The sequence below is a fragment of the Carassius auratus genome, unplaced genomic scaffold (genome assembly GCF_003368295.1).
Source record: "Carassius auratus strain Wakin unplaced genomic scaffold, ASM336829v1 scaf_tig00216597, whole genome shotgun sequence".
NCBI lineage: Eukaryota > Metazoa > Chordata > Actinopteri > Cypriniformes > Cyprinidae > Carassius > Carassius auratus.
This window is the reverse complement of record NW_020528654.1, coordinates 330001-348085: the sequence shown is the minus strand read 5'-3', so window position 1 is coordinate 348085 and position 18085 is coordinate 330001. Positions and strand designations below refer to the sequence as shown.

The 18085-nt window shown below is 38.9% G+C and overlaps 1 protein-coding gene across 25 annotated transcripts in view; it reads right to left on the bottom strand.

Annotated features, from left to right (window-relative positions):
- Window positions 1–18085, bottom strand: part of LOC113098631 (collagen alpha-1(XXV) chain-like) — a 564810-nt gene that overhangs the window by 386651 nt on the left and 160074 nt on the right. For 2 of the 25 annotated variants that reach the window (XM_026263686.1, XM_026263680.1), the window contains exon 1: window positions 6757–7587. The exons of 21 other annotated variants lie outside the window; for them this stretch is intronic. Coding sequence is in view for 2 of the 4 variants with exons in the window: in XM_026263680.1 (XP_026119465.1) it covers window positions 6757–7058 (302 nt within the window). In the remaining 2 variants the exon portion in view is untranslated. Of the gene's footprint in view, window positions 1–6756; window positions 7588–18085 lie in introns of those variants that run through there. 2 more of the 25 variants (XM_026263681.1, XM_026263688.1) reach the window with 2 other exon arrangements.

The window sequence follows — 18085 nt, the reverse complement described above, 5'->3', positions numbered from 1 at the left end:
CCCATATAGAATCAGAGACAGCAATTATTTTATCAGTTCTAACAATGAAGCTATGCGTCAGATTTCATCTTTATATCCAATTTTGAATCCTTATCAACCAGGGTTTACATTAGCATTGAGGGGACAGCATTTCCCCATTGTTGCTTTAATGCTTTGTCTCCCATTCTCACCGACCTTGTCATAAACATCATAAAATTATTTTAAATGATCGTACGCCTTCTTGCTACATGCTGCTGTCGCCTCCATGCTTTTTTTTTTTTTTTTGATGATGCGTCACGCATGCGGCGGACGGCTGTGTGACACTGGTTGCTGGTGTTGCCAGATTGGGTGTTTTCCGCTACATATTAAGACCCATTTACGGTGTGTTTTAGCCGGGTTTTCGCCTGGAAGGCTCCATAGAAATCTGGCACCCTATTGAACGAAGTTAATCTGAGAAAGCGTGCCATTCACAGACACCAGAATGAACGAGTTGACAGTAACGTTCATCAGGCATTAATTCAGCACGTTCAGTTCACGTTCGCCCAAAATATGAACGAGTTCATGAACTATCGTTCAATGAACGCGTTCAGGCACAACACTGGAAGTAAGATTGTACTTGTAAGGAAATGCTACCTCATAATCATTTATTTTCCATTTTATGTATATCTATAACATTCAGAGGTAACGTAATTAAATAAAAGGCATGTGTTTAAGAGTAGATTTGGGGTAGCATCTTAGTATTGGAAGACAGATATATTTGTTGTTGGATTCTCTTAGGACAACAAAGGTTACAATATTTAAAAAGATAAAAATAAAAAAAAACTTGTAAAAATGCCAAAGGACTGGCATGTGTGACAAGAGTTGAATTTACAGTTTTCATTAGTGTGACCTTGAGTTTAACACTCTTCAAGACAATGTCTCCTGTAGACACCTATTTATGACTTAGCTCATCCAAGTTTATTTTTGAGTTTTACATATTAATTGTGAATCTTAATCTAGAAAAACTAAGTCTACGCCTTTTGTGTCTAGGATCTCAAGCAAGCTATGATCTCAGAAAAGTCAACAGTACAGTAACACCGCTGTCTTCTTAATTTCTGATGTACGGACCTATTAATATTGTAAGACTTCATTGCCAATGTCCCAAAAGCTTTTTTTTTTTAAATTAAAACTATTAGAATAATCCAAAATCATAAAAAACAGAAATAAAATGAAATAAAATTCATAATTAATAAATTACAGTATTTTCTGCACTATAAGTCACACTTTTTTTCATAGTTTGGCTGATCCTGCAACTTATAGTCAGGTGCTACTTATTCATCAAATTTAATTTGACATGAACCAAGAGAAATGAACCAAGAGAAATGAACCAAGAGAAAACATTACCATCTCCAGCCGCGAGAGGGCTCTCTATACTGCTCAGTGCTCATGTAACCTCTCACTGAAAACATAGAGCGCCCTCTCGCGGCTGTAGATGGTAATGTTTTCTTTTGGTTCTTGGTTCTTAGTGGTGGAAATTATGATTCTTTCAAGAGATTTGTTCATTTTCAGTTCATTCACCAAAATGATTTGTTCAGAATCGTTCACTGTTTCGTTCAGTGATAATTTTTTCATATTAAACAAAATGTGCCAGCAGGAGTCTATTATGTGTTATGTCTTAAGTCAATGAACGTATTCACTTGTTACAAAAACTGATCTGGCTTTATAAAAATGTGTGCAACATTTTGCGAGAATGACATGCTAAATGGCAGACTAACCCAGTTTACTCTCATTTCATTCATGAACGAGATAAGCTATACAAGTTCATTTCATTCAAAAACGACGTATCCGTTCATTCAACTCATTCACGAACGACATGTGTGCTAAATCATTCAACTCGTTCATGAACGACAATGGGTATCAGTTCAGTCATTTCATTCACAAACGAGAAGATCTCTAGATCTCGTTCAGACTCATATGAATCTAGTTAATTGAAGGGCGTATTCGTTCACTACATGCAACAAATCACATACTCTGTCACATCTCATAATCGAAGGCTATTGGCTCGAGGTTGAGTAATTCTATGACAGGATGAAATGGTTGTTACCCGGTTCACCGAGCTGCGCATGCGCTGCTAATAGCACCGCGCTGTTGTGGAGGGAGGAACTTCAATGAACGAGAAATATGAGTCAGTGGATTGCGTGAATGAGAATGATTCATTCACCTAAAGGATTCGTTCAGAAAGAACGATTCGTTCACAAATGACACATCACTATTGGTTCTAAATAAATGCGATTATAGTCCAGTGTGACTTATATGTTTTTTTTCCTCATCATGACGTATTTTTGGACTGATGTGACTTATACTCAGGTGTGACTTATCAAACTGTAAAGCGCTTTGGATGGCCATGTGGTCTGTTGAAAGCACTATATAAATGCAGTCCATTTACCATTTACCATTAAAGCATCCAAAAACAAGATGCGGAAAAGCTGAACAGAGTAGCCGGTTACTCGAGCACTGTGTTCGGTGCGCAAGAGAGAGATCGAGAGCCGCGTATCACGGACAGCAACACTGAACCGAGCTCTCTTCTGCGAAGTTCTCCTCAAAGTCCCTCCTGCACCTGAACTAACAAATACACATCGCAGTTTGAACAAACAAAAAGATGTTAAAGAGCCCAATTCAGTACTCGCTGTGTTCTGGTGTTCAGGCTCACGCAGAGAAAGGCGTCTCAAAACACTTGAACATTGAATTTGCTTATTTTTGCTCTTGTGCCAACAAATACATACACAATGTCAAAATATCCACCTTGGAAATTATGCTCAAAATAACTGTCAGTTATTTCTTAAGTGAAAGTAAACAGTTGAGGAAAAAAATGGGATGTGTATTATATCGGATGCGTTCATCGTCTCTTAAAGTGACCAAGCCTAATTTAGCTACTGGCTGCTGATGTTAATCCAAGAAAATGAAAATCACTCACTGCTCTTGACTGAATTACTTTGTAGTTTTAACAGTCAAACTAAAAATTATTCAGACACCAGATATAATTTTTATATATATATAGCAAAACTGTAATAATGTGAGAAATGTTGAAGGTGTCTGAATAAATGTAGGTTTGATTGTATATTTCATTTTTACATTGAAGACTATCCAGTGCTATTTTACATTAATTATTTGGTTTCTGTACCTTGACTCCTACAAACTTGAAAAAAAAAAAATGTATAAAATAGCACAAATAAATACAAATAAACGAACATACAAATGAAAAATTTCAAACAGGGCCCACTGGTACAACCTTCACCGGGTCCCCGCTGACCACAGCTACGGCCCTGCTCACGCCTGTTTCACACATACTCTGTCTGCAGTGCGTATGCAGTCCGTGTGCATTACGTATGTGGTGCAGCACGGACTATGAGGGGCCGTACAAGCCATAATTCATTCTGGCACTCTCACACACATACATTTTCCATTCACATACATATATTCTTGCTTTCACACACTTATATTCTCCATTCACATACATATATTCTTGCTTTCACACACATACATTCTCCATTCACATACATATATTCTTGCTTTCACACACTTACATTCTCCATTCACATACATATATTCTTGCTTTCACACACTTACATTCTTCTTACACATGCATACATTTCTACTCTTACACACACTTACATTCTCCTTTCATTTGCATATATTTTTGCTTTCACACACACATAAATTCTCCTTATAAATACATATATTTCTACTCTCACACACATACATTCTCCTTTCACATACATATAATAGTTCTGGCACTCTCACACACATACATTCTCCTTTCACATACATATATTCTTGCTTTCACACACTTACATTCTTCTTACACATGCATACATTTCTAATCTTCTTACACACACTTACATTCTCCTTTCATATGCATATATTTTTGCTTTCACACACACATACATTCTCCTTCTAAATACATATATTTCTACTCTCACACACATACATTCTCCTTTCACATACATATAATAGTTCTGGCACTCTCACACACATACATTCTCCTTTCACATACATATACACACATACATATATAGAATGTATGTATGTAAGAGAAGAATGTATGTATGTGCGAGAGAGAGTATAGTGGAAACGGAAGGCGTGTAGTGGAAACGGAAGGCAGGTTAGGTGGGATCAGACTCACAGTGACAGGTCTTGATCAGGATGGCTGAGGTAGATGATGCAGCCGCAGAAGTATTTCAGCGAGCTATATCTGGGTTTTAAAAAATACATAAATAAATATTATCATCGTGAAAAGGTTGCATGGCCTCGTCATTTGAGCGAGTTGTGATTGAGGACGTGAGCTAGTCATGTTGCCAGATAGACGTATTATAAGCGTTTTTTTTTTTTTTTTTTTTTTTTTTTTTTAATTTAGGAAGTGAATTAAGTGGGAGGCTTTAAGTTAGGGACAGTGATATCTTTAAATTATTTAAATAACCCAAGACTCATTGCGGTTTATTTATTTTTAGATTTTTATTTACTTATTTATTCAATTGCACAGCTCTGCATGCAGCAATAACTCAGTGCTAGACTAGTGTTCTATAAGCGCCCCCTGCTGTCAGAGATTGAATTAGCGTTTTCATAGGAATCAGAAAGACCTATATTGCCAAGTGTTTACACACAGAAGAAATTTCGTCAGGAGCTTCCAGTACAGAAAGTACAAACATAGTGCAGACACACACACACATATAATTAAGGAAATAAAACTAATATTAATAAATGTTATAATAAAATATTAATTCAGCCCATCTGATGTTTTTGTTTTGTGCACTTGCTTCATGTTGCATATAGTGTTTGTTTGTTTGCTCAAGGTTAGTTTGGCCAGTAACAGAGCAAAATAAACATTTAATAAATGTAAAAACGAAAAAGAGAGAAAAAGAATAAGAAGTAAATAAATTGGCAATGAGAATGGGAATCGGCTCATTTGATTGTAAAATAAATAAAATCCTGATCAGTGCATACTTAACTGGAATAGTTAGGCCTGAAAAAGAATGGTTTATTTTAGTTTTATCTTTGAAATATTGTACCTATTTGTGCAAAATGGTTATTATTTATTACAATACAATGTTACAGTCAACAATTAAATAAGTCTTATTGATTGATTGATTGATTGTGGCAAGTCCTGTGAAATTTTTTCCAGGGCAAGTAAAAGAAATTAAACCACTGGCCGAACCAGACCAGTAGAGAACTTATTTACCATTAAGCCCTGTTAATACAATCAAAATCAGTGTCTTAACACTTGTACACAGATCTGTAAAACACATAGGTTGCATAATGATATGCTCAAGTTAAAAACTTAAAATATGTACTTGAAAAGAAAAAAGGATGACTTTGAATAGCATAACTGTAAAATTGTAAGGAAGAGCTGATCAGGTCTTGTACATGTATTTCCTGGTCTGAAAATGACTTCCTGCTTAAACAGGAAGTAATGGATACCAAAAAAGATAGAAGTAAATGTATGTGTAAGGAGAATGTATGTGTGTGAGAAAGAGTAGAAATGTATGTATGTGAAAGGAGAATGTATGTGTGTGAGAGTAGAAATATATGTATGTGAAAGGAGAATGTAAGTGTGTGAAAGCAAGAATATATGTACGTGTAAGGAGAGTGTATGTGTGTGAGAAAGAGTAGAAATGTATGTATGTGAAAGGAGAATGTATGTGTGTGAGAGTAGAAATATATGTATGTGTAAGGAGAACGTAAGTGTGTGAAAGCAAGAATATATGTATGTGAATGGAGAATGTATGTGTGTGAAAGCAATAATATATGTATGTGAATGGAGAATGTATGTGTGTGAGAGTGCCAGAATGAATTATGGCTTGCACGGCCCCTCATAACGGACTCAATGTCTTTTCACACAGGACGCGTTTGCAGTTCGCTACTCGGTACGTAAACGATCGCTGCACTGCTGCAGACGCAATGCTCCTGGAATGCAACTGGAATCCGTTAACATGGGTGTGTAAAAAAATATGCACATGGGAAAAATATGCACATGGGAACACATGGGTAAAAATTGATAGCCTGAATGCACTGTAAGTCGCTTTGGATAAAAGCGTCTGCTAAATGCATAAATTAATTAAATGTATACATATATATATATATATATATATATATATATATATATATATATATATATAAGTTATATATATCACAGTTTATTTCATTTGGGAATACATACGCTATTATTGCTTTGACTATAATGTTTGTGGAAATTTACTGTTTTTTTTTTCTTGTTTTTCTTGTTTTAATTCACATTGCTTCAGCGTGACAGCGCTTTGTATGGAATGACCACTCACCCTGACTTGCAGTTTGACCTAACTGACTGGCCCACTGTCAGCCCAAAACAGAGGGAGTTGCTGCATTCTATTCGAGACTTAAAGTACCAAGTCCAGATGTTAAAAGCAGAGGTGGCAGTGTTGCAACGGTGCCTTCATGACTCGATTGACCTGCAAAAAGGCATGCTGGACTGCTTAACGCAGTGGGAACATAAAGAACCTGCTACTCCACATCCAGCTCTCTAGGCCAGCACAACACCTTACGGTGTGGCTCAAGCTCTGTCGATGACTTCAAGGTCAGTGCCAATTGGTGTCTCTTACAGTCATGCACCCATGTTTACTCAGTCGCTTGCGGTGGATTCGGCTTCCATGACAAATGCACTTAACTCTATGCTTAATAAATGCATAATAAGTGTGGAGTGTCCGCCTCAATTACGGGCTAGTGGTGTGCCCTCAAGAAATGTTCATTGCTTTAAATGCTCCTTACCTGGCTTCACCACTCGTACTTGCCAAAACTGTAGTCAGAAAGTGGAGCAGCAGTTGCCTCCCAGAGTCTCTGAACATGTCAGGTGATGTTAATATAGAACCTGAAGCTGATGGCTGTGACCAGGCTTTTGGAAATGGGAATGAAATCGCTGGCTTTATCCAGATGGGAAACTTCAGGGGAGGGAGGACGTTTAGACGGGGCAATCCTCCTTCCAGAAGGTAATTGTGCCTTGTTTTCATGATGCCTCCATAAATGATCAGCTTACTTTGTGCCATATGGAGAATGTTGTTTCCTTTTCTCATTTGAATAATCCATTCAGAGTAAAGGTTAATCTTTATGGAAAAGCTTTTGATGCCACTCTTGACACTGGTGCTTCCCTATCGGCAGTGGTTGCCAAGACTATTCCTGGGGGACACACGAGTGAAACTGTGGACCGCACCTCCTATTCAGCTTGCGGATTGCGCATCCTGTTGCACACTGGGTGTCATCTGGTTGTCCTTGGGTTTCATGGGTCAGCACTTCTATCATTATTTTGCAGTTCTCCAAAGTCTTTCTTCTCCTATTATTCTTGGAATGGATTTCATGTTGAGATCTTCGGTCACACTCCATGTTCCATCCAGGACGGTGATGTTTGGAGATGAGCCAGAGCCCCTTGAGCAGTTAACCTTGCCCCCTACTGCACTTCTCCTGCTAAAAAGGAACTCATTGAGTCTCAAATCAAGGACATGCTAACCCTTTGGAGTCGATTAACGCATATACACTTTATTTGGCATTTTCTCCTGATAACCCCAAAAAGAACTTAAATTACACTTTCAGTTTTGATCATACAATTAAGTGCAATACATCAATCGAATCATTAAAGGGTCTACTTTTTGTATACAGACATAATAACAACAAAACTTTGTAGATTTATGAAAATAAATATAACAATCAAGGTGTGCTGTCTGCAGCGATCTTCATTCAGACACGAGTCATTAAAATATCTATAGAAAGCTTGACGTCTAATTTTAAACTAAACAAGTGCTGCTGAAAACAAATATTCTGTGATAATCCATATGAAAACAAAGCAATGACAGTTTTTCACGTCTCATTATATTTAATATGACCACGGCCACGCACTAAACGCACTTTTCAGATTATAATGTTTCACTGAAGTGCGGGGCTTGAATACACACCATACTACAGATAACAAAGCAGAGACACTGCTCTTCAAGTTTTATTTTTATTTTACAGTTTGCTTCGCAATGAGAGGAATAAGACATGATTCACCCCCAAAAGATGTGATGTGGATTACCTCAGGATTTGAGATTTGGATTTCAATGTGTAAGCCAGGTTAAAGAGATGGGTCTTTAATCTAGATTTAAACTGCAAGAGTGTGTCTGCCTCCCGGACAATGTTAGGTAGGTTATTCCAGAGTTTAGGCACCAAATAGGAAAAGGATCTGCTGCCTGCAGTTGATTTTGATATTCTAGGTTTTATCAAATTTTATCAAATTGAGTTTTGAGAACGTAGCGGATTATAATGTAACAAGAGCTCATTCAAATACTGAGGTGCTAAACCATTCAGGGCTTTATAAGTAATAAGCAATATTTTAAAATCTATATGATGTTTGATAGGGAGCCAGTGCAGTGTTGACAGGACCGGGCTAATATGGTCATACCTCCTGGTTCTAGTAAGAACTCTTGGACTAGCTGTAGTTTGTTTACTAAACGTGCAAAACAACCACCCAATAAAGCATTACAATAATCTAACCTTGAGGTCACAAATGCATGGAATAACATTTCTGCATTTGACACTGAGAGCATAGGCCGTAATTTACAAATGCTAGAAACGTGGCTTTCTGTCACGGATTGCAAGAGGCGAAGACTCAAGTGCAGGCAGATGGGAAGACTTTATTTATACGTCACCAAAAATAAACAAAAACACAACTAAAACCAGCCCAAAGGGGGGAAAAACCAAAAGTTACAAGACATAGACTGAACACAGAGTAGACAGGATTCAAAGGCATTAACCGGTACCTATGTGAGACAAACAAGCCCAAAACAGAAAACACAGGAAGCTTATAAAGAAGAGGCAATCAGGTAAGCAGCTGGAACAAATTAAATCAAGGAATGAGGTAACAAGAGAACAGGTGAGTGGAGTTTAGGGGAATGGAGTCCAGGGCTGCGTTCAGTCCCGACGAAACGTTGCACAACGTTTTTTAAACAGAAACGGTGATGCGTTGAACACACTGTTCTGATGACGCAAGAGTTGCAACTATGGCAGCTGAGAAGGCTCATTGAAGAAAAAAAGGCCATTCTTTGGTTTCTTTGTGAAGAATCTTCGGAGCCATCTATTTAGCCTCACATACTGACTTTATTTGTAGGTCATACGGTTTTAATACCCTGTATTTTCTTTCTCATTTTTAGGAAAAGCACTTAATTACCATTGTTTATTTCTATACCAAATGTCATACACTTGCAATGAAGCTAAAAATATAAACAACTACATCATTATGTTGATATCCTTTATTTTTACAATAAAACTTATGACAAACATGTCTTCTAATATCCTCGGTTATTGCGTATACCGAGCTGCAACGAACATATTTGTACATTATTTTCCTTGAAGCCATTGTACGAGTTCACTTTAATACCGCGTGCTTTATAAACATGTTGCTGCTGATTGGACTGCAGTTCTGACACACCCACCAAACAAGAGAAAACGCATCTCAAACCCCGTTGCACACCGGTCGGTGCACACCGTTTCCAGGAAACATGATGTTCAATCCGGAAACCATAGCAAAACGTTGCACACCGTTTTGAACTTGAACATGCCCCAGAGGAAAGGGAGAAACACAGGTGGGGCAACTAAAACAATGATGAAGTAACATTATGGGCATGGTTAGAAAATAAACAGGAGAGAGCACATGGCAGCAAACAAACACAACACAAGCCATGTGCTCACAGAAAGACAAAGACAGAAGACTGTGACAGAACCCCTCCCTTAAGGAGTGGATTCCAGACACTCCAAAATAATAAATCACGGAGGGAGGCGGAACGGAGGTGGATCAGGGGGAGGGAGGGCCAGATAAAATGGTAAAACAGAGACAAGAGGACCAGGTAATATAGGGAAACAGAGACAAGACGACCAGGTAAAATGGGGAAACAGAGACAAGAGACACAGACTAGAAACCCAGGAGGGAGGTGGACCGGCGGAGGATCAGGGGAAGGGACGGAGGGCCAGGTCCATAGGAGGAAACAGAAAAAAAGACACAGACCGCAGAACAAAAAATAAACACAAAAACACAAGTCCAAGAAGGACATCACGTGACGCCCACGAGGGCGGAGCAGAAGACCACCACCACCACCGTGTGGTCAGGTCGGAAGCCCCCAGGGCGGAGCAGAAGACCACCACGTCCTTGTAGTCGAGGCTGGAGTCCCCCAGAGTGGAGCAGAAGACCACCACAACCGTGTGGTCAGGGCGGAAGCCCCCCAGGGCGGAGCAGAAGACCACCACAACCGTGTGATCAGGACGAGAGCCCCCCAGGGACGGAGCAGAAGACCACCACAACCATGTGGTTGGAACGGGTGCACCCCAGGGTGGATCAGAAGACCACCATGTCCTTGTGTTTGAGATCGGAGTCTCCCAGGGCGGAAGCAGAAGACCACCACATCCGTGCTGCCAGACCAACAGGAGGACAAGTCTGTTTGGGCAAGTCTAAAACAAAGAATCTGAACAAGTTAAGAGTAGCCTCCGTGGCCACAACAGGATCCGTCGGGTGCTCATAGAGTTCGGCTGAGGCATGATGAGTCTCTGGAAATTCCGCAGAGGCGAGGAGAGACTTGAGTAGTTCCACAGAGAAGTGACGAAACTCTGATAATCCCATGGTGTTTATACTGGATTCCAGAAGATCGGTGCTGACTTGACTCTGCTCATGAAGATTATTGGTGACTTGCATTTGTTCATGAAGATCATTGGTGACTTGTATTTGTTCATGAAGATCAATGTTGACTTGCCTTTGTTCATGAAGATCAATGGTGACTTGCCTTTGTTCATGAAGATCACCGGTGACTTGACTCTGTCCTTGAAGCTCACCGGTGACTTGACTCTGTCCTTGAGGCTCACCGGTGACTTGACTCTGTCCTTGAGGCTCACCTGACTCTGGAAGGTCCACGCTGACTAGCCCTGGCTCCGGAAGGTCCACGCTGACTAGCCCTGACTCTGGAAGGTCCACGCTGACTAGCCCTGACTCTGGAAGGTCCATGAGCACCTGACTCGACTCTGGAAAGTCAACGGGGACCTGACTCGACTCTGGAAGGTCATTAGGAATCTGTCTCGATTCAGGAGGATCAACTGGAACGTGACTCGACTCTGGAAGGTCAACAGGAACTAGCCCTGACTCTGGAAGGTCGACGGTGACTAACCCTGACTCTGGAGGTCGACAGTGACCAACCCTGACTCCGGAGAATCCATGAGCACCTGACTCTACTTTGGAGGGTCAACCGGAACCTGACTCAACTCTGGAGCTTTCGGAGCGGTCACCGCCGCCTCAGGGGAATCGTGAGCAGCCATTGCATCCCTCGCGGACATCAGTGGAGGATCCTGCATGCTGCGTCTAAGCCCAACGTGCCCAGAAAATAACCCCAAGAAACTGGAGGTGGTCGGCATTACCTGAGGAGGTCCTGGAACAGCAGCCCATACTGGGAGGGGGCACCCTCCAGCAGTTCCACCTCCTTTAAATTGATGATGTGGTCGACCATCTCCCAATAGGACCAATTATCTAGCTCCCCCAGTTCCACCCAGTTGACAGGCTCGTCCAGGCCTACTAAAAACAGATGGATGAGGGTGCTCTCCTCAAGCCCTAGCCCTTGGACTGCATCGAAGAGGTCTTTGGCATAATACAGCCCGAAGGGACGATTGTCTTGTGGACAGGGATGCGGCCCAATGGTAGGGGTCTGGATCCTTGGTCCCCTGGAAGCTGGGTATAAGAAAATCCCCATTGCCACTGAGTCTTCAAATGGCTTGTTTGTACTGTCACGGATCGCAAGAGGCGAAGACTCAAGTGCAGGCAGATGGGAAGACTTTATTTATACGTCACCAAAAATAAACAAAAACACAACTGAAACCACCCCGAAGGGGGGAAAAACAAAAGTTACAAGACGTAGACTGAACACAGAGTAGACAGGCATCAAAGGCATTAACCGGTACCTATGTGAGACAAAAAAGCCCAGAACAGAAAACACAGGAAGCTTATAAAGAAGAGGCAATCAGGTAAGCAGCTGGAACAAATTAAATCAAGGAATGAGGTAACAAGAGAACAGGTGAGTGGAGTTTAGGAGAATGGAGTCCAGTGGAAAGGGAGAAACACAGGTGGAGCAACTAAAACAATGATGAGGTAACAAGATGGTCGTGGTTAGAAAATAGACAGGAGAGAGCACGTGGCACCAAACAAACACAACACAAGCCATGTGCTCACAGAAAGACAAAGACAGAAGACTGTGACACTTTCTAAGGAAAGATTTCAATCAAATAGCACACCCAGGTTCCTAACTGATGATGAAGAATTGACAAAGCAGCCATCGTGCCTTAGACAGATTCTAGGTTATTACATGCAGAAGTTTTAGGTCCAATAAATATCACCTCTGTTTTTTTCAGAATTTAGCAGTAAGGAATTACTCGTCATTCAGTTTTTTTATATCGACAATGCATTCCATAAGTTTTTCAAATTGGTGTGTTCCACAGGGATGTTTTTTTTTTAACCTTGGATGGATTTAAACCTGTTGTACAGGACTTATAAACAGTGATAGGAAGCTTAGAATTTGCATCTTACTGGCTCTTTAAAGTTTTAGTTCTGCGCTAGATCAAACCAAACTGTTATGATTATCATAACCCAATAAGGTATTTTAAGAGATATTGTATTTATTAATAAAATGTTTATCCAAAAATAAAACGTCCTATCACTTACCTTTACTTTATATTATACATATGGCTTACAATAAGAGATGTTAAGAGACAGAATGATTCGTCATTCAGCTACTTCCTCATATAACTAATCAAATTCTCTCTTATCTCATTTTGTGTGCCAAATATATTTGTATAAATTAATTGTATTAGTAATACATAATGACTTTCAAAAGTGGAAGTAATTACCTTTATTTGTTATAATATGTATATTTTAATATGCAATAAATGTCTAACCATGAGATGTCGACCGAGTTTGGAGGCCCCCGGCTTAGCACAGTGAAAGTATTTGAAGCTTTGTTTATGAACATGGCGGTGTGCTCATACAATGACTTTAAACCGGACACTACTCTGAGCTGTTCACATTATACACATGCTCCAGATATGTAATCAGGTCCTCCCTTTTGGAATGGTAAACATGACACTATTCATCACTCACACAAATAAATCATTTAATATTTTGATCATTGAATTGTTTTTTGCTGTTCATTTTTTTTTTTTTTGTAACACATTGCACTTCATGTGTTTACAGATTTGTGCAGAATTTGAGACATACAGAATTACCATAGGCCCATCAGAATCAACAATCTTTGCCAAACTTGATCCAGACTGCAAAACTTACAAAGATGTTTGCATACTGAAGAAGAGTCCTTGGACAAATAATGAAAACCTCTTGGTGCCCACTACACAGGTAAGAACAACTGCACTCAACACAACCTTGTATTAAAACATTGGGTCTCATTCACTAAATATGCGTAGGCACAGATTTTTGTGTGAAGTGTGCGTACGGACGTTTTCACGAATAAATCATTATTCATCAAAAACTTTCGTACTAAAATTTATTCTAAATGTACGAAAAGATTCAAGAACAACTTATACCACACGTACGCAATAATCATGTACAACCGGGGCCTTATAAGCATGTGTTAAGAACCCTATATTATTGATAAATTATAATTACAGTTCCAATATATACATATATATATATATATATATACATATATATATATATATATATATATATATATATATATATATATATATATATATATTAGAGGTCCAAACAACAATCACCTGATCTATCCTTATATAAACGGTGAATAATGTGTCTCATCTTATGTTTAGAGGCGTGGCACACTTGGTACTGCTTGAAGACATTGCGGTGCATGCTCTAAGGAGAGAGCACGTCTTTAGAGAGCGCACAGATATGTTCGCTGAGAGTGACGAATGGCTGTTCAGTCGCTTTAGGTTGCCCAGAGAAGTCTTCATTGATTTATGCAACTCACTGGAACCACTCCTAAGCCACATCACCAACCGCTCTCACCCTATACCACCTTATCTCCAAGCCTGTGTTATAACCCATGCTTCTTTTTCACCTGTGCCCGTTATGCCAGTGGAAACACTTTTAAATAACAAATTTTTCCTGGCTTCCACCTCCGACAGCAAAACCTCACGTTCATTATGGTTAAAGTTATTTTTCTTTGTCTTTTGTTTCGGTGCCATAATTGTCTTTCTCTGTACAAGTAACTCGTTGTGGAAAGCCCTTTTATGGAGCTGGTTTGGGTGTGAATTATGCTAATTACTGACCTCGTGCATGCGGGTGCTCATTTAGAAGACTCCAAATTCACTAACAGAAGAACGAGTTTAAGAACAAGCTCATGTGCGTATGCACGTGTTGTGAATTAGGCGGAAAGTTCTCATCAGAAGTTCAAATGTGCGTATAAATAAGAAAATTGTATGCAAAAATTAGTGAATGAGACCCATTATTCTCTCACTGGCCACTGGAGATTGACAAAAAAAAGACAGATATAATAAGATAAGGTTTATTAATACAATAAATACAAAATATGTGGTATTACTATAAACTGATAGATTTATTTTGATGCAAGGCAGGGGTGTCCAGACCTGATCTAAGAAAGCCAGTGTTCTGTGGAGTTCAGCTCTAACACACCTGCCTGGAACTTCAGGTAAGACCTTTGTTTTAAAATTCCCAAGAACCTTGAATAGCTGGTTCAGGTGTGTTTAAATGGCTAGATCACCCAAAAATAAACATGTCATTACTCACCCTCATATCGTTTCAAACCCGTAAGACCATCATTCATCTTCAGAGCACAAATTATGATATTTTTTAGGGATGCCCCGATCATGATTTTTCATGGCCGAGAAAGGGATCTGAAATTCAATTAGCCAAGCTTTGTCATTTTTTTTATCCATATTGCATCTGTTTTTTATTTGTTGAACCTCAATTAAATTGTTAATCTTAATGTGGTTTGGACGTTTTTTGTATTTTTTAGTTTGGGGAACAGACACAGTCTCTATCCTGTTATATCTAGGTGAAAGAATCTCTATGTGCTGAGAATTAACTGACCTCCGTGACGTGAGGCAGCTAGCAGATGGTCGATTTAGCCAGTCTGTCTGCTTCCTGACCTGGGACCCAGTTAGTCAAGTATAAACACTAAGACTATTTGCCATATTTCTAGAGAGAAGAGCAGCACCACCCCAGGAGGGATGAAGACCATCTCTTTTCAACAGGTCTGGTCTGCCCCAAAAGCTTGTCCAACTGTCTATGAAACCATCAGGTTTCCAAGTGGGTGCATCACTGAGTGGGGAGAACCTGTTTTTGATCGGAACAGAAGAGCAGTGTTTTGACCCAAGACTATGTTGCCTCACAGTCACCCAGTTGCCCTGCTGCAGAGGGGCTCTGTTGCCAGAACCGAACAATGTACAGGAATCCCTGACAGTAGTAAATATACTATAGCTTCTGTCATGATGATTTATGACTTTGACCTTTTGACAGGTTGAATTCCGGTGACCTTATGATGGATGGGCGGAACAAATGAGTTCAAGGGTTAACCTATGACCTTTCCCACACATTGATCATATGGTTTTGACAGAAAGTTTTACCCTATTGACCTAATTAGTTCTAAATCATGGTTTTGACAGCTAGTTTTTACGGTACATGAAAGACTCCCCACGCATCGATCATATGGTTTTGACAGAAAGTTTTACCCTATTGACCTAATTAGTTCTAAATCATGGTTTTGACAGCTAGTTTTTACGGTACATGAAAGACTCCCCACGCATCGATCATGTGGTTTTGACAGAAAGTTTTACCCTATTGAAATAATTAGTTCTAAATTATAATGGTATAGGAAAGTCTCCCCACGCATCGATCATGTGGTTTTGACAGAAGCTGTTTGAACTTTGTGTTAGTTAGGTTGTTTGAAGTTTGTGCCAGTTAACTTGTTTGAAGTTTATCTCAGTTATACAGTTATGTGTGTGTGTGTGTGTGTGTGTGTGTGTGTGTGTGTGGTTATATGGCTTCTCCCCCCTCCCACTACATTCATGAGCAGTGTATAAATGGGATTGTTGTGTTCTACATTTATATATATAAAACATCCTATAATTTATATGATCTAAAACAATTAAATGTTGAAAAACATTTCAGTTATATAATTTATATAATTTAAATAATATAATAATTATCATGCTAAAGTTGAAAACATTTTAGTTATTTCATATATGTGACATTCAGTTATTTCACATTTATATATATAAAACATTATATAATTTATATAATCTAAAACACATTTTAGTTATTTCACATTTATATATAAAACATTCTATAATTTATATAATGTAATTTATATAAATTGCATTACAATTTATATAATGTAATGCAATTTAACTAAGGTTGAAAAAACATTCTGTTCTTTTAAAAAAGGTTATAAATTAAACTGTATAAAAAATATACTGAAACCGACTGTTTCAGATAAAACAAGATCCATAAAAGAGCAGAAAAAGCAGAAAAGGGATGTTTTCACACACCTTTGATCCAGCGTCTGCGTTTGCACGCCACAGTGCACACTCATCCGAGTTTACTAACCAATCATAATATCTTCAAAGCCATTTGTTAATTAAAACCAAACGTATCTCATGCGGGACTACCATGTTTTTGACAGTTTTCTGACGGGTTCACCTATGAATTACGGTGGGCGAGCGGCTAGCATCTCTTTGTACCCCTCTCTCTCCCTCTCAGTCATTCATTCGTCCCCAAGTCTTATTTTCTTCTTTTAATGAATATAAACACATTATATATTCACAAACAATATAAAACAAAACATTTACAGTAGTTTTGTTCATCACTAAAAATATACATTTTACCAGGATCGGGGAAAACATATATAATAGGGGTGCTCCGATTACGATCGGCCGATCGTTAATGCGCATCTCGTCAGTAAAGCCGGTTCTCTAATCAGCGGTTAATTGCATCAGGTGCATGATTTCACATAGAGCAGCTGTTACTACACAGAGCCGTTGTTAATAGAGAAGATGCACCAAAAAACGCTGAAAATGAAGTGGATTTGCGCATCTTCTCTATTAACAACGGCTCTGTGTAGTAACAGCTGCTCTATGTGAAATCACGCACCTGATGGAATTAAGGGCTCATTAGAAAACCGGCTTTACTGACGAGATGCGCATAACGATCGGCCGATCGTGATCGGAGCACCCCTAATATATAATTGAACAGAACGAAGAATACGGTCTAATTTTTTACAGTCTATGATGCCTTTAAAACCACATTACATTTCATTCCTGTAATTTTCTTCATGTTAAGCAGATTACGCAGTCAAAAAAAACTATTCATTGATCAAAATTTTAACACTATATTCATAAAGTATGTGTTATTTGACTTAATATCAACGCGTCTAATGTCCCAATCACAGCCAGGCTGTTTTGTATGAAAAAAATACTTTTATTTTGAAAATATGACGACATCCTGTGACGCATGCTTAGCTTTCCCTGCTACAATGCTATGTATAGGATTTCAGAAAAAAAACAAAAAACAATTCTGCTCCGTTAAATCGACGTTTTGCCTTCGCGTTATCCGTTTGTCATCTATGAACACGACATCGCGGTGGTGTATGCGCTCCCGGTTAGAAATGCACGGGTCTACCAGTCTTAGTGAAACAGCTTCCTCCGGTGGAATTCATACGCAAGGCATATTAATGTTTATTGTATCAGCCCTAAACCCTTCCAACGCAGTAAACGGAAGTATAACTGATCTTTTTCAAAAAGCTGTTTAATTATTTATTTTAACCGTACACCTACAGTACCACCACACAATAAAATGCTGCATGGACGTACATTTTTAATTAAATTTAGTTTTTTTAAGCGATCAATAAATAAAATATAAAATAAATAAAATATAAAATTATATATGACGGCATGTTACTAAACCGGAACATACATTTTAAACGTGTTTATCAAACTTATAAAACACATCGTGTCACGGTTTACGCTGCCTGAAGGAACACGGAGCCGAGGATAAACGAAATAAGGCTTTTATTATATCCAACACAGGGGATATCCAACATGGAGCACA